The 25,002-nt window shown below is 43.7% G+C and overlaps 1 protein-coding gene across 2 annotated transcripts in view; it reads left to right on the forward strand.

Moving 5' to 3' along the window:
* Nucleotides 1-25,002, forward strand: part of Ptprb (protein tyrosine phosphatase, receptor type, B) — a 114,037-nt gene that overhangs the window by 82,327 nt on the left and 6,708 nt on the right. For both annotated transcript variants that reach the window (XM_006513378.4, NM_029928.2), the window contains 11 exons: nt 3,380-3,479; nt 4,516-4,599; nt 4,696-4,713; nt 4,816-4,897; nt 5,451-5,541; nt 6,147-6,223; nt 9,653-9,787; nt 10,865-10,987; nt 11,468-11,631; nt 15,013-15,148; nt 23,004-23,124. In XM_006513378.4, coding sequence (XP_006513441.1) covers nt 3,380-3,479; nt 4,516-4,599; nt 4,696-4,713; nt 4,816-4,897; nt 5,451-5,541; nt 6,147-6,223; nt 9,653-9,787; nt 10,865-10,987; nt 11,468-11,631; nt 15,013-15,148; nt 23,004-23,124 — 1,131 coding nt within the window. The remainder of the gene's footprint in view (nt 1-3,379; nt 3,480-4,515; nt 4,600-4,695; nt 4,714-4,815; nt 4,898-5,450; nt 5,542-6,146; nt 6,224-9,652; nt 9,788-10,864; nt 10,988-11,467; nt 11,632-15,012; nt 15,149-23,003; nt 23,125-25,002) is intronic.

The raw sequence follows: 25,002 nt of genomic DNA on the forward strand, positions 1-25,002 counted from the left end.
CAGGCAGATGATGTATACATAATATACATAATAAATAAATAAATCTTTTCTTTTTTTCAAGAGCTTACACAAGTCAAAATATAAGTTGGCACAAAAGGCTCTCTGTCATAGGTGGGTCAGAAAATATACATGCAGAGCTGGTTCTCTGTATCCACAGGTTCAATACCGTGTATCAAAAAAAAATATTCAAGAACCAAATTGGGTTTGTGCAAATTATGAACAAACTTTCTTGCCCTGCCATTACCCCTGTAAACAACATAGTCTGCTAACTACTGACACAACATTCACATTGTACAGGCCTTCTAAATTAATCCAGAGGTGTCTTACAGCAAACGGGGTGTGGGGTTATATGCAAATGATATGCAAATGACACACCACCATGGTGTCCTGGAAGCTATCCCTCTCAAACACTCCAGACAAGTGTCCATGCAAAAGAAGGGGTGAAGAAAACCACCAAAGTATTAATTATGATATCCCAAAATATCCAGGTTAAAGGTGATTTCCATCTTCCTTCTGTTTGTTATGTTTTCTTTTACATTATTTAAAAGTCTTGGGCTGGAGAAATGGCTCTGTAGGTAAAGGGAGCTTGCCTGCAGACCTGCCTACCTGAGTTTGATCTCCCGGAATCCACCCAGGAAAGGAGAAAAGCTACTCCTACAAGTTGCCCTCTGACCTCCACACTTGTACCATGGCACACATTCATTCATTCATTAGTTAATTACATTATAGGGCGGTGTGTCATCGTTCATCTGTAGCCCAATGGCAAAGTTCTTGCCTGGTACAAGGCAGGACCCAAATCTAATCCCCAACACTGCAAATACCAACAATCATTTTAAAAATTAAGATGTAAGTGTAAAGGCTTTGCATACATGTTTACGTCTGAGGCGCAGCCTGGGTAGTCATGGTGACTGACCCTTGCCAGCCACCCCTTAGGAGCTACTTTTGCATTCTACAGAGAATAGCTTCCGACCTATCACCCCTCGTTTTGGACGTTGAGAAACGGTGGTACCAAGAGGCTGAGCAACCCGCCCAGTCTGTTTCAGCTGGTATTCCTCATGTTCTGTCGAAACCTGTGGCCTCAGCACTGCCTGCCCCCCTGCCCCCACCCTACCTCCAACCATGCTGAGAATTATATTGGCTCCCATCCATCACCTTGCTCCTTAACACCACCCGGCCAGTCTGTGGCAGCTTTCCTTGTTTGGTGTGGGGAAGCTGTGCAGGTCTCTCCTGCTGCACGGCTGAGGATGGCCGAGCCTCACAGACCTTCCTATCTGTTTCTATCGAATATAAAGATAATCTCCTCCATCTCGGGCCAAAGAGGGATCTGAAGCCAGCTAAGAGGATTTAGATGTCTTTGTCTGTAATTTATTGTTAAGTAGAGACTTCGTAAACATAACTCCTCCCTGTCTGAACTATCATTACACAACGGAAAATTTGTGTCGTTCAATAAAGGAAAGCAAATATTCAAAGTAGAATCACAAACGCATCAAAAGGAGAATGGTTATCTTGGTTTGATGAGGAATGGAAGTCGATATGGAACAAACAGATCTAACGCCTGCATGCAGCTCACGTAATGAGCTACTCCACAAAACTAAACAGGAGAGGCAGAACTCTAGGACGGCTTCTCAAAGGAAATACAGGAGGAAATCTGTGTGACCCTGAGCTATAAAATGACTTCTTGGGTAAAATATCAACAGCATAAAAGAAGGAAAAAGATAAACGACTGGGGTTCACCAAAATGAAAATCTTTTATATGTGAAAAGACAGCATCTAACATGTGAGGAGATGACCTGAGAGACTCGAGGGAAATAGTTGCAAAATCATCAGTAGTAATGAACTCTTACCTTGCAATTCAACGATAATGACAAATAACTCCACCAGTTAAGAGCACTGGCTGCTCTTCCAGTGGACCTGGGTTTGAGTCCCAGCACCTACATGGTGGCTTATAACAGTTCATTACTCCAGCTGACACCCTCTTTTGGGCTCTTCAGGTACCAGAAATATTCAGTGCCCATGCATACATGCAGGCAAAACACTCATACACATCAAATAAAAAATAAATTAATCTTTAAAATATTTTAAAATAAAATAAAAATGGACAGAGGATTGAAATGGACATAGTTCCAAAGATGCTCAAGATACTGAGAGACAAATGAGATCATAACTCATTAGGGAGGTGCAAGTCAGATCCACAGCAAGATGCCACACCTTGACCACTCAAGGGCCGTGTCAGGGCGCCAGGTGAAGGGAGCCTCACACATTGCTTATGAGACCATAAAATAGGATAGCTGTTACGCAGAGAATGGTTTTGTAACTCCTAAAAATCGTAAGCATATGCTGTCATGTGACTCAACAATTCAACTCCTAAGTATATACTGAAAAGAAATGAAAACACGCCCCCACAGAATCTTCATAGCAGCATCTTTCAAAGTTCTAAAACAGTAAAAATAACTTGAATATACATCAATGGATAAGTAACAAAATATTGATGTGTTTAAATGTTATTTAGCCATAAAAATGAATAACTCTTCGTATATGTGATTTAGATAAACCTTGAATATATTTTGCCACCTATTTATGACTTAATTTCTATAAAATGTCCAGAGTACCCATCTCTATAGACATGGAAAGCGAATTACTGATGCCCTGGCTAGAGAAAATGAGAAATGACTAATAGATATGAATTCTCTTTGTTGGATATTACAATGTTATCAAGTTGTTCGTGCTACTATGTATAAAATACTATATATACTAAAAACCATTGAATCCTGCCATTTAGATGGTTGAGTTGTATGGTATATTAATTATAATGAAATAAAACTGCTGCACATTGGATGTGACAGTATACATTTGTAATCCAAGGTATAAGGATGCTAGAATTGAGCCCAGGAATTCAAGATGCCAGTCTAGGCACCATAGCATGTGCTAGTTCATGCTTAGAATCAGAAAGAAAGGAGAGATGGGGAGGGGGTAGAGGGAGAGAGGGGGGAGGAAGGGAGGAGGAAGGGGAGAAAGGAAAGAAAGAGGAGGAAAAATAAAGGTATTAAAAGTGAGCCTTTGATAAAATAACTTACTGATTGGATAGATTTCCTAAAACCCTAGGGCCCATATAATCCTTCACAAGGAAGGCTAGTGATAGCATCACACACCTTTCTGAGATACACATAATCAACTCCCAACGTTGATAAACCATTACTCTGGAACCAACCTGCCTGTAACAGGATGCAGGCAACCCTTCTATCTTAGCCGCCTCTTGGTGGCCTTCGGGTAGTGAATACCTCACTGTGGGCCTCTTGAGCTAACGGCACTTTTAACAATGTTACTTTCCTAGCTGTCAGACGGGCTGATCTTCTCTCCTTTTGTTTGTTGCTTATCACAGAGCCCTTGTTTGGAGTTATTGAAGGTGTGAGTGCTGGCCTGTTTCTAATTGGCATGCTGGTGGCCCTTGTTGCCTTCTTCATCTGCAGACAGAAAGCTAGGTAAGTACAAAGATGATCTTTAGTGGTCAGGCTCATGAATGTAGAGATGGTAGTTAAAACGCCCTTTAGGCCGGGTGTGGTGGTGCTCGCCTTTAATCCCAGCACTCGGGAGGCAGAGGCAGGCAGATTTCTGAGTTCGAGGCCAGCCTGGTCTACAAAGAGAGTTCCAGGACAGCCAGGGCTACACAGAGAAACCCTGTCTCGAAAAACCAAAAACAAAAAAAAAAAAAAACAAAAAAAAAACCAAACAAACAAATGCCCTTTAGCCTGAAAGGGGAAATCGGTTTTGTGTCGCCAGGTTAAATCGTCATAGTTTCCTTAGTAAAAACAACAACAACAACCAAAACAAACAAATAAAACCCAAGAGTCAAATTCTGAATCCACACCTCACAGCTCTCCAGCCTTCCTACACACCAATGATGAACTCATGAGGGGGGGGGGGGGCTCGCCAATGAGTGAGAGGTCATCAGCAGAGCCATTCAAATATGAACAAAATCCTTTTGCACAGTCAAAACGGTTGGGGTGCACAGCCTCTGTGAAGACAGAGATTGCTCCAAACTGTGTGCCTGCATGCTTTGCTGAGATACCCTAAAAAGGATGTGAGCATCTTGGGACTCACTAGGCATCCTAGTTTCAGAAAGAACTAAAAAGAATGAGATAGCTAGCACACACTTCTCCCTGCCACACCCTCTTCGGCCGCTGAGATTTTTTTTTTTTTTCTTACTTCGAATTCTCCTTTGTAGTCCCATCTGGCATCTGAGGTTTTCTGGATTAGGGACTTTTTTTAAAGGGAAGTTTTATTGGGTGTGGCAAGTGATGGCCTGGAGATGTGTTCCCGAGCAGAGAGAAAGGTGCTTTTCCTGTTGTTCCTGTCTCCTTTGCCTTGCCTCAAAGAGATGCTGGCTGAGTGCAGACTTCCATGGAATCTGAAGAGATCACATTTGCACAATCACGCACAGCCTTACCATACATGGGGGGAAGTTGTACATGCCAAGTAACATAATTAGAATAAAGAAATCTGTGTCCTGTGTTTCAGCCACAGCAGGGAAAGGCCATCTGCCCGGCTCAGCATTCGTAGGGACCGGCCTTTGTCTGTCCATCTGAATCTGGGCCAGAAAGGGTAAGTGCCAGGGTTTCCTTCACTGGGTTTACTGAAAGATGGCATTCTGTGAGATTTGCTAACAAGGTCCCTCTTTCTTTTTCGTCTGCCTCACAGCAACCGGAAAACTTCTTGGTAAGAGAGAATGTATTAATTAATCTGCTTTCAACATCCAATTCAGACTGGTTATAGTTCTCCAGTAACTTCCTTTTCCTTTTGCTTTATTTTTAATTACAGCCCCATAAAGATCAATCAGTTTGAAGGGCATTTCATGAAGCTGCAGGCAGACTCCAACTACCTTCTATCCAAGGAATATGAGGTACCCCGCTCCCCATCCGTAGAATCCCCTCTTGAATGTTACCGTGAAATCACATTTGGGATGCTTAAGATCTCTGCAGAGCACATGTTGTGTCAGAAATGGCTCCCGGGACAGCATTCTACCTATTCTCAGAGTCCAGTTTGAGCTGAAACCACATAGCAAACACGTACTCTCTGGATTAGATGGTGGGACAGAATGAGCGAGTCTCAACACAGTGCTCTCAGTTCCTCCGCCTAGACATTTGCTTGTGTAGGAAACAATGTAGCTTGGACATGAGTACCCAGGCTTTGAACATGAGTCTCAGCTTTGCCACGTGTGTGTCCTGGAGCAGGGCATTTATCATTTTTAAGCCTCCCCTGTAGGGTGGTATTAGGGGTACCTCCCATGTGAGGCTGGGAAAATGATCAGAGCCCAGGCATATGGAAGAGAAGGTGTTCTGTAAACTCTAACTCTTGTACGTATGTTTATGTTATTATGTATCTAAAGTGTTGTATGAGCTGATTTATTATATATATATATATATATTCTTGCAAACTTTTTTTTAACCTAACAGGACTTAAAAGACGTGGGTAGAAGCCAGTCATGTGACATTGCCCTCTTGCCTGAGAATCGAGGGAAAAATCGATACAACAACATATTGCCTTGTAAGTTTCCTGTTGGAATTTGTGACGCTACTGTATACAAACTATGTGAATGGTGTGTGTGTGTGTGTGCATGCATGTAGCACAGTTGAGTATGTACACTCTCTGGCTCTAAGTGAATTTAATAAAGAATAATTCAAATGGTCCTGTACTTTTCTCACAGGGGTGATGGCTAATCAGGTTGCTCTCCCCCTCATCCTTTTTATATTTTTCCTTGGAGTCTCAGAGAATTAGTGGGCTTGAAAGGCAGACTCCCTTAGGTTCACTTTATAGTCTCCAGTCAGTGATTTTTAAGAAGAACAGCCCGCCCTATCAGGTAAAAGCAATCGAAGGTAGTTGAAAAATATTCATTCCAGAAGTGAGAGAGAGAGCTGGCCAACACATTAAGCAAGTGTCATGTTGCAAACCATAGCTGGGACTTCACATTGTGTCCTGCGCCCATCCTTCATGTGCTACCTCTGTCGGAGCCCCACCTATTAAACAGAGACAGGAACACTTGTCTTGAGGCTGCTGTGGGGATCAGAGACAAAGCAATCTAATATCGCACTGCACGAATGGGAAATTCACGGCAAGACCCAGCAGCAAATCTGTCCATCGATCTCTTGTAGATGATGCCTCAAGAGTGAAGCTCTGCAATGTCGATGACGACCCTTGCTCTGACTACATCAACGCCAGCTACATCCCCGTAAGTGAATTCCCAGGCCACAGTGCCCAGGACGGCGCTTTGGTGATGCTCGCACCGAAGAGGCCACTTCTTCTGAGCTGCCCCGCTGCTCTGCCTATAAACACTTGGAAAACTTAAAAGACCACGTCTGCTTGCATAAAATACAGGCTGTTCAGTTCAATCACTGCTAAGCCCGGTTTTTTCACAATGGCGACGGTCAGATGCAGTTCTCACAATCCCAGGATGCATGCTCGAAGGTTGTCAGCTCTCTGTGGTCCTGAGATGATTAAGATTAGACTTGCTCAAGAGATGGTCCCCACGGGTAAGGCTGCCATGCCAGAAGGGCCAACCTCTTGTTACTTGGACCTTGAACACACACACACACACACACACACACTTCAAAGTTCTATTAACTTCTGGGATCTGAATTGGCTTCCATCTTGCCAGCCTCCCACATGCACCAGAGAGAAAGAGGCGTTAAAGGTCAGGAAAATCCAGATTTGAATTCCACTCTGTCCCTGGCTGTCTCTGTGACACAGCAGACGCTGTCACCTCTTTGAGCCCCTCCTTTATTCCTTCTCCAAAAATTTAGGAAAATACCTCGAATTATCATCTATACACTCGATAAATGCTAGTTAATTAGATGATAACTGTAATCCAAACACTGAGATACATCTCTAAGTTGTGTTCAACAGTCAAGATGCTGAAGCGTTACAGGGCAGTGCCATGCTGGTCAGAACAGCACAAACGAACACCAGCATCATTCAGACTTCAGCACCGTCCATAGCAGAGATAGGTAGAGCCTGGGGTTTTGTGTTTCTAACAAGCCCCTGTGTGATCCTATCCCTGCCAGCCAGAAGCACACTGGGTAGCAGAGATTAGAGACAGATGACTTCAGTCAAACAGGCAAGGTGCTAAGGATAAATAAAGATTAGCCAGCCGAGAAGCAGCGTGTGGGTGGTTGGGTTGTGTGGACAGCAGAGCTGATGTAATACAGATCTCGAGTGAAGGAGATAACACAGTGAGCTTCCACTAAGACTTACAAGTTACGCTGTATTGCTGAAGTGAAGAATGAGTTAATGCCTAAGCCACCATGGTTAGCATTAAGCCAGAGCCTCGAAAGTCCAGACCCATTGCACGCTCTCTGGTAGAAGCCCCGGCATCAGTGGCTCATTTTCCAATAAGTTTCCTTTGCATGGCACCTTCTTCTGAATTATTGTGACACCGGTAATCCAAAATCACTTTAATCAGTCCCTTGATTTCTCTCTCTCTCCCCTCCCTCTCATACACACACACACACATACACACACACACAGAGAGAGAGAGAGAGAGAGAGAAAACACACACTAAACACACACAGGTACACACAGTCACACACACAGATACACATAGACACACACACAGGTACACATATAGACACACAGACAATAAACACACACAAACAATAAACACACATACATGCACACACTCAGGTACACATAGACATACACACTAAATACACACACACAGGTACACATACACACACACAAACAATAAACACACACATACACAAACAAAACCATTTTCTTTTTTTTTTCTCTTTAAATGTTGTTTTATTTTGTTTGCACTGGCCAAATGAAGAAAATTACACCTAAACAATTAATCATTTTACCTTCTGTAAAGTCCTTTAAAACTGATGATTTTCAGTGAGGAAAGATTTTTTAAAATTTATTTTTATTAGATATTTTTCTCATTTACATTTCCAATGCTATCCCAAAAGTCCCCCATACCCCCCCCACTCCCCTACCCACCCACTCCCACTTTTTGGCCCTGGCGTTCCCCTGTACTGGGACATATAAAGTTTGCAAGTCCAATGGGCCTCTCTTTCCAGTGATGGCTGACTAGGCCATCTTTTGATACATATGTAGCTAGAGTCAAGAGCTCCGGGGTTAGTTCATAATATTGTTCCACCTATAGGGTTGCAGATTCCTTTAGCTCCTTGGGTGCTTTCTCTAGTTCCTCCATTGGGGGCCCTGTGATCCATCCAATAGCTGACTGTGAGCATCCACTTATGTGTTTGCTAGGCCCCTGCATAGTCTCACTAGAGACAGCTATATCAGGGTCCTATCAGCAAAATCTTGCTAGTGTATGCAATGGTGTCAGCATTTAGAGGCTGATTATGGGATGGATCCCTGGATATGGCAGTCTCTAGATGGTTCATCCTTTTGTCTCAGCTCCAAACTTTGTCTCTGTAACTCCTTCCATGGGTGTTTTGTTCCCAATTCTAAGAAGGGGCAAAGTGTCCACACTTTGGTCTTTGTTCTTCTTGATTTTCATGTGTTTTGCAAATTGTAACTTATATCTTGGGTATTCTAAGTTTCTGGGCTAATATCCACTTATCAGTGAGTATATATCATTTGAGTTCCTTTGTGATTGGGTTACCTCACTCAGGATAATGCCCTCCAGGTCCAACCATTTGCTTAGGAATTTCATAAATTCATTCTTTTTAATAGCTGAGTAGTACTCCATTGTGTAAATGTACCACATTTTTTGTATCCATTCCTCTGTTGAGGGGCATCTGGGTTCTTTCCAGCTTCTGGCTATTATAAATAAGGCTGCTATGAACATAGTGGAGCATGTTTCTTTCTTATTAGTTGGAACATCTTCTGGATATATGCCCAGGAGAGGTATTGCAGGATCCTCTGGTAGTACCATGTCCAATTTTCTGAGAAACTGCCAGACTGATTTCCAGAGTGGTTGTACAAGCTTGCAATCCCACCAACAATGGAGGAGTGTTCCTCTTTCTCCACATCCTCGGCAGCATCTGCTGTCACCTGAATTTTTGATCTTAGCCATTCTGACTGGTGTGAGATGGAATCTCAGGGTTGTTTTGATTTGCATTTCCCTGATGATTAAGGATGCTGAACATTTTTTCAGGTACAAAACCATTTTCTATATTGTGGCTGGAATCTTTCTCCATTTACTTTTACAACACACCCAAATGATTAAGGGACATGTGGCTTTTAGAAACAGTCCAATGGGGGCTGGAGAGATGGCTCAGTGGTTAAGAGCACTGACCACTCTTCCAGAGGTCCTGAGTTCAATTCCCAGCAACCACATGGTGGGAAACATCTGTAATGAGATTTGATGTCCTCTTCTGGCATGCAGATATACCTAGAGTACTCATTTACATAAAATAAATAAATCTTGGAAGGAAGGAAGAAAGGAAGGAAGGAAGGAAGGAAGGAAGGAAGGAAGGAAGGAAGGAAGGAAGGAAGGAAGGAAGGAAGAAAGTCCAATGTTTTTGCCTCTGTCCTTCCGACCTCCAAGCCATGACAACTGTGTTCATGTTGTAGTCTCAACTCTGGCCTGGCCGAGACCTCCATATCATCTAATCTTCCACTAGTTCTTTGTTTATGGTTCTGAAGAGGCCCATTGTTTCTGACTCTCCATATTGTAAATTCATCACAGGGTAACAACTTCAGACGAGAATACATCGCCACTCAGGGACCGCTTCCAGGCACCAAGGATGACTTCTGGAAGATGGCGTGGGAGCAGAACGTTCACAACATCGTCATGGTGACCCAGTGTGTTGAAAAGGGCCGAGTGAGTAAAGGGCCTTCCTGACCCCTGGCTCTGCTTGAACTAGTACTCAAATCTCTTATATTTATAATCCCTATTTACAATATTCTATGTTATGTGTCTACTTGTAGGATTAAAAAAGAGAGACTAAATGTTAAAAGCTTAATATGTATGTAGTGGATTTCCAGACTGTCTCCCAGCATCCTGGCTACAATAGGACCTATGTCTTTCTCTGCAAGACTAGCCTTCTTTGATAATATTTATATGAGGTATATGTAACTACAAGTATTGACGAGATGGTTAGACTATGTACACAGTCGTGTAAAAAGAAATTCAATATGATTTGTAGGTATATCTGCCTGCTTTACCATTCACAGTGAAATAAAAGCCATGTCCATAGTACCTGATACCCAAGTCTACACACAGAAATGCAAATACCTACTTATAGCTGACAAATTTGCATCTTATCAATCTAACATGTGCTGCAAAAACACAATACAAGAACAAATACCCAGGCCTCTTTCCTCATCTCTTTGTGCATACAAACACAAGTTCAGCTGAAAGTTTTCACTTCTCAAAGATTGCTTCCGCTCGTGGCTCAGGTAAGGAAAGTGATTTTAAAAAAATAAATAAGTAAATAAGAATGAAGGGTGAACCAAGTAAGTCCAGGAAGACGATGCCTTCCTCTGCATGGGTAGGGCTTCAGAAAGAACACACTTGTCCCTTCTCTATGAAATTCTTGGGGATGGAATTCCAGGCCTTGTATATCCGGTGCAAGGCCTCTCAGCCCAAGAACAGGGGATTTTCAAGTCATTGTCAGCTGGTGGGGCCAGGACACTGAGGAAATCATTAAGAAAAAAAAAAAAATTCTCAAGCTGTCCCAAGAGTGAAGAACCTGCTTTGGGGGAAGTTTCTCGCTATCCCTTGGAGCAGGCGCCCGACTTTGTCCCTGGCCATGAGAAGGTTAATAGGAAGTAAACAGCCATGTTGTCTTAGCAGTTGGGCTGGCTCCCTAACTCCGGGGGTTTTAAGGAGGGGAGAGTCCAGGCCCATCTCACAACATGTTTCCAGACTTACCTATTCCTGTTTGTTCTCTTCTAGGTGAAGTGTGACCATTACTGGCCAGCAGACCAGGACCCCCTCTACTACGGTGATCTCATCCTACAGATGGTCTCGGAGTCCGTGCTCCCCGAGTGGACCATCAGGGAGTTTAAGATATGCAGTGTATGTTGGTTTGTTTGACTTCATTTTAAAACCCAACTTAGGAGCCAGATACTATGGGAAATATCTGGAATCCCAGCATGTGGGAGGTGGATGCAGGAAGATGTTCAAGGTCAGTCCTCGAATACCTAGAGAGTGTGGGGCAAGCCTGGGCTAAACGCTACATGACACCCAGACTCAGGGAAGGGAAAAGAAGGGAAGGGAAGGGGAGGGGAGGGGAGGGAAAAGGGGAGGGGAGCGGAGGGGAGGGAAAAGGGAAGGGGAGGGGAGGGGAGGGGAAAGGGAAGGGGAGGGGAGGGAAAAGGGAAGGGGAGGGGAGGGGAGGCAAAGATACAACCCAACTTACAAAGAAGGGGCTTTGTAAATCCTGCTTTTGCTGGTCCACAATTATAGTTTCTGACCATGGAAAGTCCTGTGTGACCAGCTGTCAGAGGCTGTTGTTTCAGATTTGCTCAGTTGTCTCTCTTGTTGCCTCGCTTGCAGGAAGAACAGTTGGATGCACACAGACTCATCCGTCACTTTCACTACACGGTGTGGCCAGACCATGGGGTCCCAGAGACCACCCAGTCCCTGATCCAATTTGTGAGGACAGTCAGGGACTACATCAACAGAAGCCCCGGGGCTGGGCCCACCGTAGTGCACTGCAGGTACGGGTGATGTGAGGGATGATCATGGTGGAGGAAGGCGGTGTGTATAGGAGCCTAAAACAAGGCAAAGGCCTGTGGTCCATGAAGGTTTCTCCACACCAACCAGCCCACCTCACCCCATGTTTATTACAGTCTTCTCCCTCTTCTAACTTCCTTCTTCTTCACAGCTCCTCTTTCTCTTCACCTCCCACTCAGCTCTCCCTCTCTCTCTCTCTTCTTTTTCACTCTCCTACAGCATGAAATAGAGCATCCCTAAGTGACTACCACATCCCCCATAATGGCCCCATCGCACCTATGGTCCAATTTCTTATCTTTTCCTTCCTCATTTTAGTTAAGAAGTTGACTCTACAAGTTTATTCTTTCATTTTTACTTGCTTCCAATTTTTTTTAAAGATTTATTTATTATTATACATAAGTACACTGTAGCTGACTTCAGACACACCAAAAGAGGGCGTCAGATCTCATTACAGGTGGTTGTGAGCCACCATGTGGTTGCTGGGATTTGAACTCAGGACCTTCGGAAGAGCGGTCAGTGTTCTTACCTGCTGAGCCATCTCACCAGCCCCCAATTTTTTAAACTAATCTTTCTCATTTCCATGCAAGCCAATAGGTTTCATTGTCACATTTTCACACATGTGTGCCCTTACACTTTACTTTGGTGTGTTCCCTCCCCAACAGATCTCTCCCATATCCCTACCTTCCTCTTACCCCTTGGGCTTTCACATCCTGCCTACTCCATTATCTTCTTCCTTAAGATTGTTGTCTCCCTTCGCATGGTTCCCTTTCTAGTGTAATTGCACACATCCATGCACACATGCACACAAGTGCATGTATAATTATGAGTTACTTTTCTGTTGCTATGATAAAGCACCGTGAGCAACTTAAGGGGGGAAGAGTTTATTTGAGCTTATAGTTGCAGAGGTTTAGACTCCATGATGGCAGGGACCATGCGGCAGCCCACAACAGCATGGCGGTTGGAACAGCATGCTGAGAGCTTATGACATGTTGAACTATACACAAGAAGTAGAGAGCAAACAGGAAGTGGGGCATGACTATGAACAGCCATAGCGAAAGACTTCCTCCTGTAAGGCCACACATTCTACGCCGTCTCTAAGAGCATCTAGGGCCAGCGAGTAAGAGAAAACATGTCCTGCTTCCTGTTATTTCTAACTCCCTAGGATAGCTTTCTCTCTCTACCACCTGAATAAACACTATCCATCTTTCAAGCTCCCTGCCCTAGACTTCCATCCAGGCCTAGTAGCATGTTTGTGTCCACTGGTGATGCTATAACAAAATACTGCAGACCCAGTAACTTACAAACAACGGAAATTTACATTTCAAAATTCGAATTCGAAGCTTCAAGACCAAGCCACAGACAAATAGGTGCCTTATAAGAACATGGTTTCAGAAGCCACGTGTGCCCTCCAGAGAAGAGAAAGTTGTATCCTCACATGGAAGAAGGCAGGCAAGAGACAGGCAAAGGGACCAAGCAAACTCACTCCAGCTGTCTGTAGCCAGTTTTTGCTCTTAAATTTCTTTCTCTCTCTCTCTCTTGACTTTTCTTTGCTTTAGTTCATCTGTCCATAAATCCAACTTAACAAGCCATCTTTCTCTCTCTGGGGAGCCTGGTGTTTAGCTAATTAATGTGTGCAGAACATTTTGATAGCCCTCACTGAATGGCACTAATAAATAAGGAGCAGAGAATCGCCACAGTAAAAGAAATGTCAAGTGTGTTAGTTTCTCCCCTGCGGCCCCACACCCTAGGAGCCTGTTTTATATGTCTTCAAACCCCAGGGTCTTAATGCGCATATGAAACACTCACTCGGCTCCTGCTTTCTGAAGAATGGCTGGCATTTTCTTCCAGGAAACACTGGAGAATTGTTCTGTATCTTATAAATGTGTTCATTGCCAGCCAAAATAACTGGAGGGAGTGTCTACCAAGAATAATGATACTTATTTAGGGGTAGTAAAGGACTCTGGTGGGTATAGGTGCCACAGTAAATGATGATAGAGTCAAAGCTGAGTTTTAAGACAAAAGTGGGGAAATTTACATATGCTACTTTGTCACAAGGCTTTGGTGTTTGCTCACAGGCAGAGGCACCATCACTGGCCTTAGCTTGGCAAGCATCCTGGGAAAAGCAGCTTACTGAGACTGCTATAGTGTCAATGCTAAAGATAACTTTTGTTCAGAAATCATGCGCATGCGTAGAGAAGCTGGTTGTGGAGGGAGGATGAGGAATTTCTTGCAGGGCTGTAGGAAGCCCTTATGACAAGAGGGCAGACGGGATTGAGTGTTCCCCTTTCTGTACTCCCAGCTTTAGTTTTGTCTGGGCCAAACAAGAACAAGAATGAATTCATCTTGGTCTCGTCAATTTGTACAGCGTCAAGAATTCAGCATTAAGAAGCAATTTAGCAATCTCTAGCAAAAGTGTCCACACACTATAACCAACCCAGTAGCCCCGCTTCCAGTTATCATCTGCTGAGAAATTGCCACACAGATGCACAAAGAGGTTCATGCTAGCTACAACATTTTTTTTTTTTTTTTTTTTTTTTTTTTGGTTTTTCAAGACAGGGTTTCTCTGGCTGTCCTGGAACTCACTCTGTAGACCAGGCTGGCCTTGAACTCATAGATCCACCTGCCTCTGCTTCCCAAGTGCTGGGATTAAAGGCATGCGCCACCACTGCCGGGTGCTACATTTTTTTAATAAAAATAAGTAAATAAATAACAGTGATCTTATACTCTATAGTATGGGGGTGGGGGGGCAGTGGTTTGTGGCTTTTTCCAAGAAGTTGGAAGTAAGCCAAGCATAGATGCATGTACCTGTGAACGCAATAACCAGCAGAAAAGATCAAGACTATGTGGCAAGAACGTTCTCAGGTTTTTTTTTTTAAGCAAGCAAACAGTGGAAAAGAAAAAGAAAAGATAGAAAAGACAAGAAAAAAGAAACAAAGAAGAAGCAAAGGAGAGAAAAAGAGAGATGAAATTAGTTCTATATCACAAATGGATAAATCTCAAAACAATAAAATATTGATAGAGAACTTGGCAAAAAAGATATGTAAAGTGTCTTAGCATCTTAGTAAATGTCCAAAATGTTCTCTTGGATTTGCAGGTATGTGGGAAAATTATAAAAAATAGGCGTGGACCTGAAATAGACCAAGGTCAGAGTGATGCTTATGTCAATGGGGTAAAGGTTAAGAGGGAGGGGAAGAGGTGGACCACGTGGGCTCTGGATTATCTTTCTTTGAGAGAGAGAATGTCTGTGGAAAGAGAGAATGTCTGTATTCTCCCATATTTTGAGAGACAGAGGAAAGTTGACCAGTCTCCTGATGTTGTCTTGAAAGAGCAACTTACGATTCCATCTTCCCTCCTCTTCTCTCCAGCGCTGGTGTGGGCAGAACAGGGACGTTCGTTGCCCTGGACCGGATCCTCCAGCAGTTGGACTCTAAGGACTCCGTGGACATTTATGGGGCAGTGCATGACCTAAGACTCCACAGGGTTCACATGGTCCAGACCGAGGTAAGACTTCTGACGTGGACACTAGTGTCCCTCCTCCCCTGCCCAGCTCCCCCACCAAACTGTCCAGGATAAGAAGTGAAAATACATATTTTCTAGGACTTCATATTTTTGAGGCAAATCTCATTTCCTTCAGCATTAAGTATATTCCTCACTGAGCTACTTGGGGAAGAATGTATTTGGTAGACAGGAAGAAATATGGAGTGTCTTGGGAAAGCATTGTACGTGGGGAACTGGCTAGACCACTTAAGAACTCATTTCAAGGCAGCCTGGTAGATAAGCGCACACATGCCTATAAAGACTTCTACATCTCTTCTCTCCCTTAGCTCCACCCACTTCCACATGCATCCTCCTCTGAATACACCAAGGGCTGTTTATCTGGAAGTTACGTGTTCCCCTTGGAGAAGTCCTTTGACATTTGTAGATCCTTCTAAAGATACTGTCCCATGGTATTTGTGTGCATTTCCAAGCTAGGAAGCTAAGACCCAGAGGCTAAAATGTTTTGTACAAAATCCATAGCCACACTGGGCAGTGGTGACACACTCCTTTGATCCCAGCACTCAGGAGACAGAGGCAGGTGGTGTTCAAGGTCAGGCCGGTCTACATGTTGACTTCCAGGACAGCAAAAGCTACACAGAGAAACCCTGTCTTGAGTATATAGGCAATACAAATTGGACTGGGTAGATTTTTATTTGTTTGTTTGTTTGTTTGGTTGTTTGGTTGTTTGGTTGGTTGTTGGTTTGGGGTTTTTTTTTGGCGGGGAGGACTGGAGCAAGGGTGGGAGGGTGTACCTGGAGGAATGGGAAGTGAGTGTGACCGAGGTATATTATATGAAATTGCCAAATAATTAATAAAAATATTATGTTGGTTGGACAGGGGTAGAGGTTGGGGGTGGGATGGGGAGTCCATAGCCATGAGGTAGCCAAGCTTGGACCTTGTTCTGGATACCAAGCTGTTGAGCTGCAGCCCTACAGTCAGGTCTCCACACAAACCTCACATACACCAGGCACATCTCATTCCTGCATTGACACCTTCCAGAGCTTAGGCTCTCTACTCATTTGCTTTCCTGCATCTTTGTTCAAGTAACTCAGAGGGAAAAGACAAAAAAAAACCTAAAAAGCTAAAAAGCTAAAAAGCTTTCCGTGGAAGAAAAGTTCTAGCTGCAGGCTACTACCGTACAGTCATCATAGCCATGGAAACCACACAAGCATCCGTGCTCCACAACCAACACCCCCCAGCAACAAGCACCCGGCAGCAAGGTTCCCTTTGAGCTCTGTTGAACCCACTCTTCTAAAATCACTCTGTCCCCTGGATTCTTTCTGGTGCATCATGCATTAACATCCCGCAGAGCTCACCTTCTGTGTCACGCTTGGCAAGAGCCCATTGTCCTTGCCTCTCCTGTAAACAGTACCAACTCATCAAACCTGCTATCACAATTGTACTACTAGCCCTGAGTGTGTGGGGTATGTCTGTCTGTCTGTCTGCTGTCTGTCTCTCTGTAATTGTTTAGATGGTGATATTTTTAAAGATTATTCTACTTTTTGTTTGTTTGTTTGTTTGTTTGTTTGTTTGTTTGTTTTGTTTTTTCAAGATAGGGTTTCTCTGTATAGCCCTGGCTGTCCTGGAACTCACTTTGTAGACCAGGCTAGCCTTGATCTCAGAAATCCGCCTTCCTCTGCCTCCCAAGTGCTACATTTTGTCATGTGGCTGGTGACTGTGCTCAGGTACCCTGCGTCACCTCCTCACGTCTTTTCTGTCTCCTCTCCCCACCTCCTTCTCTCCCAGAATTCTTTCTCCTCCTGGTATCCCATCTCCCCTTTTCTGTTAAGACATAGGCCATATGCTTTTTAATTGACAGCTGAGGCATCCATGCAACACATAAGATGATCTCTCTAGAGAAGAGGCCAGACGATGACATTGGGTCCCCTGCAGCTGAGGCTGGTTACAGGTGGTTGTGTACCACCCATTGGGGGTGCTGGAAACCAAACCCTGATCTTCAAAGCAAGTGTTCTCAACCATGGAGCTATCTCCAGTGCGGGTTCTGTTTTGTTGACACAAGACCTCACTATATAGACCAGGTTAGCCTTGAACTTGTAATCCTTAGTCCCCAGAGAAATAAGGTCACACGCTTGTGCTACCATGACTGACCAATATATTCACTGTAGCAGTTTATCTACCATGTTCTCCATGTGTCGTTATGAAATTGTTTAAGCACTTACAAAACTTGGGCTATGTATGGTTTAGTGGTAGAGTGCTAACCTGATATGCACAAGACCATGGGCTTGTTCACTAGTACCGTGGGATGAAGGCAGGGGAGTAACTAGGAAAATCACATAATGAATCTCTATGAACCTAAACTCCAGCTTCTATAAATAATATGTTATTTCCTCATCTGTATCTCACACCAATTCTCTGACCTCGTAAAGTAAATCTGTATATATGTATGTATATATGTGTGTATGTATATATGTGTGTGCATATATAAAAAGCATTTATGTATACATGTATATGTGTATATATGTATGTGTATGTATATATATGTGTGTATGTGTATATGTGTGTATGTATATGTGTGTATATGTATATGTGTGTGTGTGTATATATATATATATATATATATACACACACACACATAGTGTGTGTATGTGTGTGTGTGTGTGTGTACATGTGTGTATATGTAGGTAGACAGATACTCTTCAGCATCATGACCACCATGCCTTTTATCACAGTTAATGATTTTTAATTGTTCCCTAGTCAGCATTTAAATGCCCCACCCATCTTTTTAATTAATTATTATTTTTTAATATTTATTTATTTATGATCTTTTGAGACATAGTTTCTCTGTGTAGTCCTGGCTGTCCTTCAAGTCTTTAGGTAGACCAGGCTGACCTTGAACTAGGTATCTGCCTGCCTCTGCCTCCTGAGTATGTACTAACATGCCTGGGTCCTATCTATATTTTATATATATATATATATATATATGTGTGTGTGTGTGTGTGTGTGTGTGTGTGTGTATATATATATATATATATATGTAAATGTATATATACATATATAGTAAAAATTATTTATCTTTCCCTAAAGCTCCAAATCTACTTATTTCATTCATTTAAAGTATCTTTATCCCCCTCCTGTCTATAATAATCCTTCTTCCCATTTGTTTTCTGTGCCATTTATTTGTCAGAGAGCCCAGCTCTTTGTTCCATTTCCATGGTGGGGTGGTCCACTACTTCTTGTGCTTGTGATGAGCTGAATGTTGGAGCAGGGGCTTGTTAAGATGTCATTGTATAGTCCCGGTGCTCCTAGGCTGTTGCTGGGCACCACCTTTTGTCACCACATAGGACAGGCAGGCCATCACATCCACATTGCTTGGTAAATTGAGACTAAGTCAATGGTGACCTCACTGGCAGAGTCCTAGCCTCTCAGCCCAGACTTCCCAGTAACTGTACCCCTCTATGGCTGCTGGCTGCTGTCATTTCTCTTGGGGGTAGGATGATACCACTCACATCTTCATAGCTTCCTTTTCCCTTCTTTGTTTACTTTTTTGTTTGTTTTTTGTTGTTGTTGGGGGTTTGTTTTGTTTTGTTTTTTGAGACAGAGTTTCACTACATAATAGCCTTGGCTATCTTGGACTCACTTTGTGGACCAGGCTGGCCTGAAACCCACAGAGATCCTCCTGTCTCTGCCTCCCAAGTGCTGGGACTGAAGGCATGCGCCACCACACCCAGCTCATCACCCCTATCTTAACTCTCACCGCCCACCCCACCCCCCACCCCCAGAAGGATGAGGCCGTGGGACTAGAAACTTTTCTGTCTCTGTACGAGTTTTTGAAATCTATTCTACAAATGAGCAGACACCCTACAATTAGGTCGCTAAAAAGCCGGCTCCAGTGTTTTATTTCCGTCTCATTTCCACAAACTCAGACTGTAATTAATTTGTAAATTGGGGAAGAAATACCTAACACATTGTAAGTACTCTTCAGCTGTGTGCATGTGTGTGTATTCAGGCTCCTGGTTACTTTCAGATACAACTTGGGCTAGGCACCACTTCCATGAGCCTGTCCAAACTCTTGGAGTTAAACACTGGCCCCAAGCCAGGGCCTCTGCTCTAACCACCGCTGTCAGCCTTTCTGAGCAGAGGCAGCCTCCATGGACCAAAGCTCCTCCTTTCTGAGAACAAACAGTAATATTGCCAGGCACAGTAACTGCTCTCATGACAAGGAGGCACTGGGACGTTATGGGATGTAGTGTCTTGGCTTTCATTTAAGAGACAATCCTGTAAGTCACCCATGACACACCAACCCGTATTTTAGCCACACTGGACTCCTGACTCACTTTCACCCTCTCTCCCTAGGTTGATATTTTCTTCCTCCAAATGATCTCAAGCATTTCCTGTCCTGCATAAACCTTTATAAACAAGTCTAGTTTATCACCTTCTAGGTATTTGATCACATGTTTGTCCTTCCGCTAAACTATGTTCTCAGGAACCACGAACCAAATGGCTATACGTGTAATGTCATAAATCCTATACAACACTACAAAGATTGGTAGAATTAAATGGAATTGAATATGTTTGCACACAGCCAACACTTCCCCATTAGAAAAAAAATCTGTGAGTTGGGGTTAACTTTTTTTTTTTTTTTTTTTTTTTTTTTTTTGCATTAAGAACTAAATGGGAGCCGGGCATGGTGGCGCACTCCTTTAATCCCAGCACTTGGGAGGCAGAGGCAGGCGGATTTCTGAGTTCGAGGCCAGCCTGGTCTACAAAGTGAGTTCCAGGACAGCCAGGGCTATACAGAAAAACCCTGTCTCAGAAAAAAAAAAAAAAAAAAAAAAAAACTAAATAGGGGTACAGTAGCAACTTGATGATTATAGAAGGAATCAGTGTTTGAAGGGGGCATCCTATTGGGAAAAGAAAAGTTGATATTTAAGACAAGGCAAATTAATAGGAAGTAATTAGTTTCAAAGCCCATGGCAGATCACTGTTGAACAATTTATTACTAAGCTATGGCCTGGGTATAACAGAGTTCGTTGGCAGCTTACCTCTTCCATCCACAAGCAATTTAATTAAAAAGTAGGAATCATGAGGGGCTGGAGAGGTGGCTCAGCAGTTACATGTGCTTACTGCTCCTTCAGAAGATTCAGATTTGGTTCTCAGCCCCATGTGGATTACAGCCTGTAACTCCAGCCGCAGGGAATCAACCCCACTCCCTACCCCCCGCATCTTCTGACCTCCAAGGGCTCCTGCACGTTCATGTGCACATTAAGCTCAAGCAGACATGTACACACACATAATAATAATCAGTCACTTCTCAAGGTGGGATAAAACCAAGTACCATCTGTGAGATACACACACACACACACACACACACACACACACACACACACGACAAATAATAGTTGTAATAGTTCTTAATGCTGGAGTAAGCCTTGCTTATGATTGGGTTTTGTTTGTTTGTTTGCTTGTTCGTTTTTTGTTCCGCTTTTGTTGTTGTTTTAGGTCCTAACCTAGCTGATACTACATTTCAGTGGTAGAGCTCTTACCTAGGATGTGTAAGGCCCTAAGTTCAATCCCTAGCACCACAAGAGATCGAAAGCAGAGAAGGACTGAGGAGGTAGCTCAGTTGATAGACTGCTTGCCCACCATGCAAAAAGCCCTGAGGTCATTCTCTGATTTGGAATAAAACTGACTTGCGTTCCCAGCACTTGGGAACTAAGGCTGGAAGACTGGAAGTTCCAGGCCAGCCCTGGCTATATAGCAAGTTCAAGGCTGGCCTGATCTATGTGAGACTCTCCGGAAAACTAAAAAAATAAAAGTTCAAATCTAGTGACTTTCTAAGACACACTTTCTAAAGTCCCATTAGTGGAATACCGGGCCAGTTTCCAATCAGGAATGCTGTCTAGTGCCACCCGTAAAAACAAGAACTGTTCACTTTGAAAAAGTATTAGTGAGGGGAGACTTTTATTTCCATATTGTATCTCAAATCTTTAAAACCCTATAAACTCAGTGATGTGGATCATCTTAAACACACAGTCCAGAAAGAGTACTCAGTATCCATCTACCTGACACTGGTACCAAGTCTAATACCTTGAATGGACGGAGAATGTTATCTAGAGAGAAGAACTTGGGTTCCTTGTGTCGAGGGGGAAACAGACTCTACGATGCTTCACCACTTTCTCAGTCTGTGGGAAGAAAGCCAGTCTCCCTTGAATTCCTCCCAGCCTTCTTACTTCCTGGTTTCCATCAATGGCTGTATCGTGCTAACAAGCATAAGGCCAGACACTACAGACAACAGGCCTCCCACCCCTTGGTAGAAAGGAAGGGAACCCTGTTCATAAGTTTGGTTGACCTGTGGCCAAGACTCTATCATGAGTGGAATCTTTGTGATGTCTTTATTGTCACCAGGGCAATTTATCCTCTTGTATTTTTTTTTTAATTTAATGAGTACATTGTCACTGTCTTCAGACACACCAGAAGAAGGCATCAGATCCCATTACAGATGGCTGTGAGCCACCATGTGGTTGCTGGGAATTGAACTCAGGACCTCTAGAAGAGCAGCTCTTAACCACTGAGCCATCTCTCCAGTCCACCCTCCTGTACTTTTTTTTTTTTTTTTCTAAAATAGTCAATCCCCAGGTGGCTAGCCTGGGGGCCTGTCCTCTTTAAGTAACCCTATGTCGGTCTCAGACCTCCACCCACATCTTTGAGGTTCTTCCACGTTTCAGACTCAGACGCTAAGAGGACAGAGACCTAGACGCTGAGCTGATGTTCGAAGCTGTGGCAATCAGTGGGTTAATTGTACACACTTAATAGAAGGGGGCACATAAGAGGAATGGGTGCACAGTGAGATGGATTCCTCATAAGAAAATAAATCAATATACTGAGACCATGAACTTGGGAGGTCATACCTCTAGCATCAAGTCCAAGGGACTCATTTCCTGGCCATGAAAATTTGGCAGAGCCAACGAACTCTGGATCTCAGTTTGTTTTATGGCTGCATCTGCTTCGCAAGGGTGTTGCACTCCTAAGATAGCTTATGTAAAGGGCATAGCGAAATGTTTGCATTCATCCTTGTGCCCGGTTTGTGAAGGACCCATTGTGTGCGAGACATAGTTCTAGGCACTCACAGCACATACTGTAGAGATGTCTGTCATTGAAAGAGAGTGGACAGGAGCCAAGGAGATGGTTCAGGCAGTCGAGTGCTTGCAGTACAAGTGTAAGGACCTGAATTTGGATTAAAAAGCCAGGCTCCCAAGTGAAGTCCCAGCCAGCTCGGTACAAAAGAAGACCCTGTTTGAACAAAAGAGAGAAGAAAAAAAAAAAAGCACAGAAAAAGAGATTATAATAATACAAAATCCCAACAATTGTGGGTGTTTTGTGACAGTCCTGCACTGGCTGGTTTTGTATGTCAACTTGACCCAAGCTAGATTTGTTAGAGAAAGGAGCCTCAGTTGAGGAAACACCTCCGTGAGATCCAGCTGTAAAGCATTTTCTTAATTAATGATCTATCAGGGAGGGCCCAGCCCATGGTGGGTGGTGCTATCCCTGGGCTGATGGTCCTGGGTTCTATTTGAAAGCAGGCTAAGCAAGCCATGGGAAGCAAGCCAGTAACAGCATCCCTCCATGGCCTCTGCATCAGCTCCTGCTTCCGGACTTGCTTGAGTTCCTGTCCTGACTTCCTTTAGTGATGAACAGCAACATGGAAGTGTGAGCTGAATAAACCCTTTCCTCCCCAACTTGCTTCATCAAGTTGGTGTTTCATCACAGCAATAGAAACCCTGACTAAGATAAGACAAGCCTCTTGTCTTTCTTCTGCTGGAAGATGCCTTTCTCTGATGTGATTTCTGACTCCCCACAGTGTCAATATGTGTATCTGCATCAGTGTGTAAGAGACGTCCTCAGAGCAAAGAAACTGCGGAACGAGCAAGAGAACCCCCTGTTTCCGATTTATGAGAATGTGAATCCAGAGTATCACAGAGGTAAGGCCTCACTCACCGGCTTCCACGTCATTGTCTTTAGGTGCATTTCCTAAAAGGCATTCAGTCTGGAAACTAGTACCAGCTCAATGCTCCTCTAGCACAAACCTCCCATTCCTTCTTCTACCAGAAAGACACCCCCCAAATAGCAGCAGAGAGGAGAGGCAGGGTGGGGAGGGGTCCCATAGTTGAACAGTCATCAATACTTTTTGCAGTGCTGGCATGGTAGCCAATGGCTCCCACGAGGAAGGCAGATGCTCTGATGATGAGCCACACCCACAGTAGCCCATCTCCACTGTCTGCCTGCCTAGCCCAGCATATTCTCTGCAAAAGGCTTTCCCTAATATTGCTTTTCTAAGAGATAGCACTGACCACCGGGGGAGACTACACTAAAACCATAATTGAGAGTTCAAATCGCAAAACTGATAGTGAGAAGAATTTGGCAGTCAGGGTTTCAGTGGCTTTAATGCATTCATGTCTGCGACCGAGTAGTCTTCCTATTATCTTAAGTACACAAAATATACTTTGTGCATAAAGCCTTTTCAGTTGCAAGTTGGAATAAAATTCAGTACTGCCATAGAGGACTATACAGTCAGTTTGGCATTGTCACAGCAAAATCCTTGAGGTGGCTGGCATCATAAAGCAGAAAACTCGTTTAGCTTACCCTGTTGAGGTTCAAGAGCAGGGAGCTTGTGTTGGCTCAGTCCCGGTGACTTCACAGAGAATGGTGGATAGGAATCCCAGGAGTGCCTGACAGGGCAAGGTCACATCTCCAACCAGAAGAAGAGATAACAGAGAGAGGCAAGACTGCATTACCCTAGAGAGCTTCCTCTGAGGACTCTTTGCCCTCCAAAGGGTTCACTACGGCATTGTCTAACCCTGTCACCTGGCAGACCAAGCATTCGACTATAATGGACCCTTGAAACAGAAGTTATATTCAAGTCATAGCAGGGACTAGCTATGCCAGAGCACACTCACTGATACTAATACAGTGTAGCCATTAAGAATGGACTCTTTTGCCGTTTGAGGTAAAGGCTATACTGCCTAGGTTGGCCTTGGCTAGAGCATCCCTTCCTTCCACCTCAGCCTTGCCGTTAGCAAGACTAGAGATGCGTGCCACCCTACCTGGCTCCAGAGTATTTTTGAGGATGGCATCGTAAGTATGGATCCCCTGATAAAGAAGCTTATCTTGGTTGTTGTCACAAAACACTTGAGACTAAGATCATTATAAAGACAAGGAGTTTGGGGTAGTGGTGTAGCTCAATGGTAGAGCTCACACCACAAAAGGGAAAGAAAAAAGGAATGGAGTCCCTGGGTGGGCTGACTTCACTCATTTGGCCTCTGATGGGTCCCAGCAGCCAGTTAGATCAGATGAGATCATGTGGAGAGAGAGAGAAAGCAATAGCTGAGTGGATCACGCTTGTTCTCTCATAACAACCTATCCTGTGGGAGCTAGTTCATGTCTGTGAAGCCTAACCCACTCCGAGAGTCCAACTCTAACCTCTCAGCAGTCACCTGTCACCTCCCGCTTGGCCCACTCCTCCAAGGCCCCACCACATTACAGCAGAGACCAAATATCGACAAGTGACAAACCGTAACTTAACCAAGGCAGGGCAAGTTAAGAAATGCAGAATGTAAAAACAGACAGAAGCATTATGTATAGAGGGGAAAAAAATAAAGGGGAGGAGGTCTGCCAGTCAAATTGATCTCTCTGACCCTGTGATGTTTTTTCGACCGTTTTATAAATCTTCTAGAACAAGTATGTAACATTTTTCAGATTTTTTTTTTTTTACAATTCAGAAGTTTAAAAAAAAAATGTACAAACTTCTTAAGGTGTGCTTGCTTTTGTCAAGCAATAATTAACTGGCAAGAAGAAGATCC

Source organism: Mus musculus, chromosome 10 (genome assembly GCF_000001635.26).
Source record: "Mus musculus strain C57BL/6J chromosome 10, GRCm38.p6 C57BL/6J".
NCBI lineage: Eukaryota > Metazoa > Chordata > Mammalia > Rodentia > Muridae > Mus > Mus musculus.